Here is a 9,904-nt window from a genome sequence, read left to right as displayed (position 1 = left end):
CCGCAGCGCCGGGAGGCCGGAGCGGGCGCGGTGCTGCCGCCGCGGCGCGGCGCGGCTGCCGGAGGAGCAGCAGCACCAGCAGGAGGAGGAGGAGGACTGCCCCGGCGGCCCAGCCATGAGCGGCGGCGAGGTGGTCTGCTCGGGCTGGCTCCGAAAGTCCCCGCCGGAGAAGAAGTTGAAGCGCTACGTGAGTGCCCTTCTCGCGTCCCGCCCGCTCCCCTTGCGGGCGCCCCCTCGCTGCGCCCCTTCCCCCCGCTCCGCTCCCTCCCGGCCGTGGCGCCGCCGCTCCGCGGCCGCTGACAACGCGGGGCGCGGGCGCTGCGCGGCCCCCGCCGCCCTGCTCCGGCCGGGGCTTCTGCCCGCTCCCGCGGCACTTGCCGTCGCTTTTTGTTTTTGTTTGCTTGCTTCTTTGTGGTTTTTTTTTCAATCTTTTTGAGGGAAAAAGGGGGGGGGGAAGGACGCCGAGCGGTCAGATGTTTCTACCTTCGTTTTTATCGCCTTTTCCGAGGGAGTTGGGAGAGGGAGGGGGGCGGAGTTTTTCCGTCTTCCCTTTGGATCCGGGCTCAGGAGATATATGTATTTTAAATGTAAACACTCGCCGTGCGGCTGCCGGTGCGCGCGTGAAGGGCGGCGGGGCCGGGGCCGCACCCCCCCCCGCGCCGCGGCCCCGCTCCGTGCGGCAGCCCGAAAGTTGCTGCCGGCAGCGGAGTCGCCGCCCCGGAGCCGGCGATGCCCCGGAGCCGGCGCGCCGGGCCGGGGCACCCTGTGCCTCAGGATAAAGCTGGGAGGGAGGGAATTTCAAGAAATTCGTCTTTTTTTCTTTTCTTTTCTTTTTTTTTTAATAGCAGCCTACTGTTGCTCAGAAATAAACATTTTAATAGGCTGTAGAGGAGCTGACATTTCGGTTGCGGGAAAATGGAGCTTGTTTGCTGAGAGGGCAGATTTCGTGACAGGGGAACAGCAAAGCTGTTGTGCTCTGGTAGCTCCTCGGTGTTGGCGGAGACGCTGTCAAGTCACGTAGGAGGGATGGGTGATGCCAGAAGTCGTCTTTGCCGAGGCCCTTTCCCATTGGCACCGAAGTAGCTTCATGGTATTTGTGGAACTGGTACAAAATGTTGGGGCCTTTTTTTTCCCCTTCTCTCTCTCTCTCTTTTTTTTTTTTTTTTTATCTTCATTTAGCAAGTATTTAAATGGAAACGGCCTTTGCAGTTACCAGTTTTACCAAAGTAGTTAAACCTCTTCAGATTCATTTGAGAATCTGTGAATGCAGATCTGAACGTGACCGTGTTACTTTCATTTGTTAGTGATTGACAGGCACTTCCCGAAGAATAAACTTAGAGAAACGCTGCTGTTGTTACTGACAAATTTTTGAATGCCAAGGAATTGGCTAAATGCGACTCTTCTGCTTTTTCTCCCTCTTCTTCTTCAAAAAAAGTGTGTGTGGGGGAAGAGCCCACTCCCCTGTTCCCRGTGGCAAAAATCCTGTTCATGCTAAGGGTACAGGACCAGACCTGCAGAGAGAATGTCCTCATGGGCCAGGGGAGGGCTGTGCTTCCCTGCCAGATCGGACACGGGCTGCGTTTTTGGCTGATCTGCTGTGTGCTTGTGTATGCATAGGGTGTGTACACATAGGATACCACTTTAGCGGTGAAATGCATAGGTACTAAGTAAGATATTAAAGTTTTTAAAGCTAGAAATAATTTTCTGCTCAAGCTTTAAATCATGAACAGTTATGCTGACTGTCGATGGAAGAAATTATAAACAGGAGCTTGGTGTCCGAAACTGATACTCTAAATCACAGTCTCTAAATACGCCAGCTTTTTCCATGTAACTGTCTGTTCAAGGTGTATTCACTCCTGTATTAGGATAACATCACAACCTTCGAGAGGAAATCTCCAACTGTAATGTTGGTTAAGGAGTTCCCAGTCCTGAAGAAGCAATTTCTTTATCTTTACTTGAAACAGGGTTGTTTTTTTGAGGAGGTAGAGTATCAAAGTGATGGTATGGCACGCTTATATTAGCTTCAGCATGACTCAGTTGGTACCGTTTCTGTATGCACTGTAGGCCATAAGGTCGTAAGTTTAAATCTTGCACAGTGCTGTGGACTGTTATCTGCCTGTGCTCTCCTGTATGAAAGAAAGGTGCTGTCTAAGGGAGGAATTAAAGCAAGATTCCTCCTGCTTGTCTGTACTGCCTGMTTAGTTGTAGGCTAAAGGTTCATGTTCGCTTCAAAGGCATAAAAGTGACCTTGGCATTGTGGTTGTGGGCTTTATCTGAACAAAAAGTTGACATACTCAAGACAGTGAATTTGCATCGAGTGCACAGTGATTTAAACATTGGCTTATGCTCTCTCTAATTTTATGTCTATGATGAGGCACAAAAGAGCTCTGTTTTTAAAGCTATGTTTTCTACTGGTGATATTTCAAGAGGCTGCACCAGAAGAAAAGACAGGAAAGCATTTTCAGTAGAAAAGTGCTTTTCTGCAATGCATACTTTTCACATATATATATGGAAAATTGTAACTTCACGCCCTATTAGTTTTTGCGTGCAAGTGTTGGGGCAAATCCAGGTTACCATCTGGGAAGGGAGATAAAAAGTTTGAAATTGCAGTTAAATATGGTTTCAGTTCTTAGGAGGGGTGAAAAGGAACACTTTGAAGCTAGTGCATAGACATATGTTTCACAGGAACTTTAATTTTTGTTTGAAGCAGTTGGACACAGTATTAAAGTCAGCTTATAACCATTTGGAGCCTAGAAAGAAATAACTGTCCTGGAGGTGGGAAAATCAGATTTGCTTGGATATATGCCTTAGCACCATGTATTCCTTTTCCACCTTAAAAGCAGTCCTATTTTCATGTCTTGTTCATGCATTTTTGGTTTGGAAGTAACTTAGCACTAACCATTGTCACCTGATGTTGGTTCCCTGGAGCTGGGGGGAAACCAGTATGGGGACTGGTTTGTTTGCTGGAATAAGCTGGTGGTTATGTCTGAGGAGAAAACTAGTTACAAGTAACCTTTAGTGTCAGCTGTGGATCAAAGAATGGGATGTGGATTTAAGAGGGAAGAAGGGGAAGGAAATTGGGGCTAAATCCTGCACAGGTCTCTACAGCCTGTGCAATGCTTTCATGAGTAGTGTGAGAGACCTGGCTTTTGAATAGGGATGGAGGGCTGCTAAATTTTGCAGCTTCTGCTACCCTCTGTATTGTTTCCTTTTCTCACTTGTTCAGTTGCCTTCAGTTTTGCATGTTTTATGCCTTAACCTACTGCCACTAACTTGCACTTTTTCTGCTCTAGTTCTCTCATTTTTAAAGATGTAAATGGAAAACCCCTTCCCCCCATCTGTCCTTTAAAAATGGATAGTAAAACCTGGCTTCGTAATTCTCTGCTATATTGCAGTGCTTCTGTGCCTGTGCTAGTTAAAATAGCTGATTTTCTCTGTGGTAGCCCAGTATAGAGAACCAGATACTTAAATACAGCTGTCTCCTTGGTGAAGCAAGGGAGAAAATATTGAGTGAATGGGAGAGACTCTTCTGAAATCTGTCCTACAATTATAACATTTTCGTTTGCATGGTGGCTAGGGTTAAGTATGACGAATGAATATGCTTAAAACCAGGATTTTAGTGTTGATGCTTGGTTTATACAGTTGATTCACAGAAAGTCTACTGATGTAGAGAGTAGCATTTGGTGTTTTGGTAATTTTAAATCAAGTGTGGTGTAACTGAGGCTGAGCTTTGTATTGCAGTGGCTTATGTTCTCAAGTGAGAATATAATAATTCTTGATGTTCTTACTGAAATATTCCCTTTTGTAAAAGGTAAAACTTCTTCAAAAAAAATCCAAGCAGTTTTTATTGGGGGAGGAGCCGGCACTTTTATGGATAGGTTGGTTCAAGACTTTTCTGTATATCTGATAGGCTTCCCTGTGCTTAGAGGCTCCCAAGACAGTTTTGAAAGTAAATTAGAAACCTTAATTTTCGTGTTACTCTCTTACCAAAAAAAATTCTTCTGATTTTGGACTACTCTAATTGATCACCTGTGTAGTTACTTATAAATGAAGAATTTAAAAATGATAAACAGACTTGATCTCTCCAGGACATTAGGGGCACTGATATAATTCAGACAAAACTATGCAGCATTCAACCACTTATTCTAATGTTCTCTGGTTTAGACAACTGAGATGAGATAGTGACTAAAACATGGCAGATTATTAAACTAATTACTGAGTTTTGAACTATAGTCTAAGGTGGTACAGGTGCAAGAGTAGGAGAAGAGAAATATTTTACTATGGATCTGTTTGGYAGTTACTCTTTGGCACTAATCATGTAGCTGCCTATTCTGTCTTGAGTAGTACTTAAATGTGCTAAGATATGTAATGGTGTTAAGAAATATTTTATTCAGCAGAATAGCAGCAAACCGGTAAAAGCTGAAGTGCCTGACAAAAATCTTATTTCTGGAAGGCATCTGTTCATTAAAACCTTTTGTGATCTTCCATCAGCATGGTAAGCAAATTAAAAAAGCCAGCTGATTTACACAAAAACCCCCCCCAAGATTGGCTTGTTTGACATCATTCAGTGCTATCCCTGCAAAGCGGAGTGGTCAAGCTAATTCAAGATAAGTGAGTGTAATGTAGCAATGTTATGAAACATCTTAATATTCTGAACTTGGTTGTGCTTCTGCTTCTCCAGGCGTTGCTGAGGACCTTGCAGGAATCGAACCATGCTCGTGCAGAAGCCTTATGTTGTAGAAGACAGTCTGTCCCTTCACCTTCTTCTGTGCACTGTGCAGGAACCCATATCTTGACTTTGGATATTTTTGAAGAGCATTAGTTGGGGACCCCTAAACTATGAATTTGACAGCACAAGTAAATGTAACGTTTTTCTGGTATTCCCTTTATATAGAAGGAAGCTGTGTTGTTCTGAAGATACTAAACTACGTGAGGTATGACTTTGAGGGTATGTCCATGTTGCAAGCTTGCTCTTTAGGCGTTATGTCTCACCTTAGCAACGCAGAACTCAACATGCAGGTATTTATCATCTTTGACACTTAGACATTTGCAGCTAGTACTGACTTCTGTGCTGCCAGGGCTACAGCACTGGCCGTCGCTGAGCTGTGGTGTGTGCTGCGAATTCTCCACCTGAATGGCTTCGAGGGAAAAGACTGGAGAATCAGTATACAGAACTAATATGTCTAATATGTACATATTAAGCAGGAGGAGTCTCTTCTGCTAGTTATTCTGCTTTTTATGTAATATACCATACTGACATACACTGTTTAATGTAAATGTTCCTGAGCTTGGGTGATCAGTCTCCTAGTGCTCAAGCAGTTTAAACACTTTTGCTCTGATAACTAGGAAAGTTAGAGACTCAAGTAGCAGAAATGGTCCTGTTCCTCTTTAAGTGAAGGTGAACTGCTGGACATATGAAATAACCCAGATATTCATAAATGCATTTCTTGATGTGAACAGTTTTTGTTAACTGCTGTTAGATAGTAACTCTTATTTTGAGGCCAGAATAGCTGAGAGCTGAGTCAATTTCTGACTTTTTAATGACATTGCAGGTCATTCTCAGTTGGGTGTGTACCAGGTTGTGGATATACTTTCAGTATGCTTCTGCCTTTTGGTAGATGTGTTAATAAGATTTGGTGCATCTGATTACAATTCAATGAAGAATTGACAGGGAGCAGGGGAAGGAAGTGGAAAAGCAAATTAATGTCTCCAGCTTTTTGTGATGCTGCAGAGCAGCTGCTCCTCCACATATGCACAAAGTCTTGCAGTGTTGAACATCCAGTGTAAGCAACATATATATTAAACCATCAGAAGAGATTATGAAATATCATGAATTTAACTTCCAATTATATGCAGATGATCTCGTTGTGCATATCTTTTAGTCGGTTGTAAGCCCAAATGCGAGGAAGGCAGCTGTGTGAAATAAATGTGATTTGGATATATTGAGAAAAGGAATGTTTTTACTGGACAGTTTAGCTTAAGGAAAAAAAAAAAAGAATTATAGGCCTTGACTGTCAAAATGAGCACAATTTTGGAGGCCTTGGGGGAGTGTTTCGCTGCTCCCAAACACTTGTATAGCAGTGCTGTTATTTTTGGTTGACACTGTTTCAGATGGGATATAATCTTTCCCTTTTCAGTCTACTTTTTTTGTATTGAACATTCCTCTATTTATAAAGATGAAAGCGACAGACGGAAAATGGTTTCCAGTATCCTTTTCTTTTTCACCTTAAACTTCTAAAATCTTGGAATGATTGCTTGGACGATTCTCTTCCTTTTTCTTTTTTTTCCCCCCCTACTTTGCTAGTGTGTTTAAAGCCTTTTTTGGCATGAGTTTTGGGTCAGATGATTAGAATCAAATGTAGTCTCTCTCTAGCGTAGACTTTAGAACATGTTTATTGCTCATTCCTTTTGGATCATGGCTTTGGCAAAAGCCTTGGCAAAAGTGAAAGAAGCATCAGTAATTCAAAATGTAGCAGTCTTAAAAAGATGAAAGTAATTTTATGTATGTTGGCTCTGGTTTGGGTATCTCTTACACTCTTTAAGTTTTGCTGTCACTTCTTTCTAGTCTAAAAGTAGATTTCAACAGAGTATATTAGATGAAATACTTTCTTAAATCAAGGAGAGTGCAAATGATGAGATGCAAATTTTGTTTTAACTTAAAAGCAAATAAGCATGAAACAAAGATACAGCTCCTTATTTTTTCGTTCCCTGACTACTACGTTAGTGTTGCAGTGACAGACTTGGAGATTTTTTTTTTAAATGACCTTACAATTTTCCCTGCTCCAATGACTAATCGTTTTATTGCCAATATAAGCAATTTGTTGCAATTTAATTGCGGTATTTCATTATGAGTGACAGACCTTATGTCATGCAAATTACTTGAGCAAGGCAGGCAGGAGGATCAGACAGAAAGGGATAATCTTGTAAAGGCAAGTATGTGTTGTGTACAGGTGAATATTGTTAGTCCAAAGTAGTTTGCTGTTGTGTTGTGTGTGTATGTGTGTTTTTTTTTTTAATGGACACTAATGTGAATTCAGCTCCTTATATGTACAGACAAATATTTCTAAGCATTTTTTCTTAGGGTGGGAGGAGAAATTCTGGCATCTCTAGATCAAGTACAAAGTGTTGCTTGCTTATTCTTAATTGCTGCTTTATCAATTCTTGGTCAAGCTATTGCAGTTCTCTCTCTCTCTCTCTCTCTCTCTCTTTTTTTTTCTCATGAATTCTCTGGCTTATTTACTTTAGTAAAAATGTTCATAGTTGTACAAATAGTGTTAGCTTTGTCAATATTGTTCAGTGCAATATGCTAGTTGTATTTTTGTGCATTCTTTTTTAAACTGGCTTCCAATGAAAGATTATGTAGTCTGTTTTTGCCCTTGGATTTGGTGTTGCTGCTAGTTTTTGACAAAAGTTTTATTTCTCATGATTAACTTTTGAGGGTTTTTGGAACATGCCACATTGCTTTTAGTTGTAAAATATTCTTATATTATGTAGTGCCTGACTGTCTGCTTAGTAGTATCCAGCAGGGAAATGTTCATAGAGTAACTTTCAGCAAGATGAAAGACATTGAATCAACTGTTAAATTCTCTAATTGTCATGTATTTTTTTTCTTTTTTAACTGAGGTCTCATAGATGAATGAATATATTTAGAGGCATTTTATATACGATAATTATGACTTTGGGATCAAAATCCCTGAGGATTTAATTTCCCTGAGGACAATCTCTGTGACACATTTTTTGTCCTTTTTGCAGGTAAATGGCAAAAATTTTGGATAATGCGAACATGATAGTCAGGTGTCTTAGAGCTGGTGGGATAACAATGTATAATGGAAAAGTCAGGTGGTTATGTCTGTATGGCTTGTGTATTATTCTGCATAATATCTGTACATAGTAACACAATGCTGTGTAAAAAATCCACCTTGAGAAGGAGGTGCTACCTCTGCTAGGAGAGCATGCAGAGTCAGTGTGCCAGTTCCAGCTCCACATCAACAACTGAATTAAATGAAAAGATTTTGCTAGTTCTTATTTTGAAGAGAAATTTGTTGGCAGAATGTTTTAAAAAGTGATGCCTGATCAACAGCTGTGCTTATTCTTCTCTTGGAGTTTCTGGGAAGCCTCAAGCTTTGTCTCATCTGCTTTTAAAAAGGAGGTAATTTCTGTGTCTGCCACCGTAGGCTGGCAAACTCAGGTTAGCTCTCTTGGCATAACGTTCTCTGGAGGCAAGGCCCTACGGTTTGACCATGCGGCTAGCTGCAGGTAGCGGTGGCAGGCAACGGCGGCAGGGTGTAGGGATGACCTTGCCTAGCAGCCGAAACGCGACCTTGTCTCCTTGCGCGTTTTGTGCCCTAGAGCTTTCCAGCAGGCTAGCCGGTCACACGTTGGGCTGTCCAGCTGCTTTATGAGAGAAAAGAGCAGCAGATAAACTCTTCGTGGCAGTGGAGACAGTGGCTGTCCAAACTCGATCTGCTTCCCCACCCTCTTCCCAGCACAGCCAGCCTTGGGGCAGGGTGATGGCAGATGTGCTGCCTGCCTTCCTCTGGGGTAAGCCTGCCTCCACCCCGGGAGGAATGCGATGGCTCTCAGCGGTGCTGCCGCGCATGTTCCACTCCTTCCTACTGCTGCCTTAAAAGAAAAGGGAAAAAAAACCCCACCATACAACAGGAAAATAAACTGAGGTCTGTCTATTTTTGTATGTTTTCTGGGGCTTGGTGTTTAAAAACAAGATAAAGCTTCTGTAGGTGTCTGCTGCTGGCAGTAGGAGTTCATGGGCTTAGGTTTGGGGTAGGAGATAGGCGTACAGGAAGCTAGTCAAACACAGTTAATAACCCTGCCTTCAAATAGACCTTGGATGCAATCAATGCGCAAGAATTGCACTGTATTTGGGAGAGTTATTAAAAGGGTAAATACATACATGATACCAAATGAAAAGTAGATTTTTAACTTTAAGGTTTAAAATGGAATGTTGCCCATTTTAAAACCAAAAAGTAATTCTGAAAACAGTGTTTTGCTTTGTCATTTTCCTTTTGTATGAAGAAACTACACTGAGTCACATAATGTACTAGACGAATGTTCCCATTCGAACTTAAAGCATGTTTCTTCTACTGTTTTCTGACACTTGTGTCTCCATGTAGATTTTTAATCAGGCTGAGGCGTAGTAGAGAAGCAAGTTATGATATTTGGGGGGGGCAGGAGGAGGGTGGCAGGAAGGGGAGGAYTGCTACCTTTAAAGGATTGTTTTTTGGAACAGCTAGTTCTACAACATGTGAGCAATAGTTATTCTTGACTAAGTCCAAAGTCTATATACAGAAGCTGGTACACAGTTATGATCTAAAAAAGCGTATAAACTTTGGGGATCCTTAGAAATAGGGTGAAAAACTGACAGCAGGTCTGCCCCTTCCCAGCAAACACTAGCATGAAAGTAAGAATCCTATTAACAAAGACATTAAGGAAAATTTGTCTGTTACTTGTACTGTGATGTTGTAAGGATTGATATTGTGCTCTTTTTTTATCAAGAGACAAATAAGAGAGGCTGTCATGAAGTAATGCATAGTCTTGAGAAGGTGAATTGGTAATTTGTCCTTGCATAGTTTAAAAAAAAAGGGGGGGGGGACAGCAGAAGGGGCATATTGTGTAGTTAAGTTTAAAACTGAAGAGGCTTGCTTTTCCCAGAAGAGATTAGGCAGTGGAGCACTTTGCCAAGTGATGTCCAAGTCAGGAATGTAAGAGATTCCAGAGGGCTTGGACAGAAAGAATCTCACAGCTGTAGTAGCGAACACTTAGAAACTTGGGATATGACAAAAGGAGACTTTAAAAATGTAATTCCTTAACCAGTTTCTTCTAATTCACCTGTGATAGGGTGTGTGTGGTGTGTGGGTTTTTTTTTGTTTTTTTGTTTTTTGGGGGG

At 42.0% G+C, this 9,904-nt stretch overlaps 1 protein-coding gene across 2 annotated transcripts in view; it reads left to right on the top strand.

Annotated features, from left to right (window-relative positions):
• The first annotated feature begins 46 nt into the window (after positions 1 to 46).
• GAB1 (GRB2 associated binding protein 1) overlaps positions 47 to 9,904 on the top strand; it is a 101,363-nt gene continuing 91,505 nt past the window's right edge. For both annotated transcript variants that reach the window (XM_026087493.1, XM_026087492.1), the window contains exon 1: positions 47 to 187. In XM_026087493.1, coding sequence (XP_025943278.1) covers positions 116 to 187 — 72 coding nt within the window. In that variant the 5' untranslated portion in view covers positions 47 to 115. The remainder of the gene's footprint in view (positions 188 to 9,904) is intronic.

The sequence above is a fragment of the Apteryx rowi genome, unplaced genomic scaffold (assembly GCF_003343035.1).
Source record: "Apteryx rowi isolate R43461 unplaced genomic scaffold, aptRow1 scaffold_72, whole genome shotgun sequence".
NCBI classification, from domain to species: domain Eukaryota; kingdom Metazoa; phylum Chordata; class Aves; order Apterygiformes; family Apterygidae; genus Apteryx; species Apteryx rowi.
This window is presented reverse-complemented; position numbering and strand designations above follow the sequence as displayed.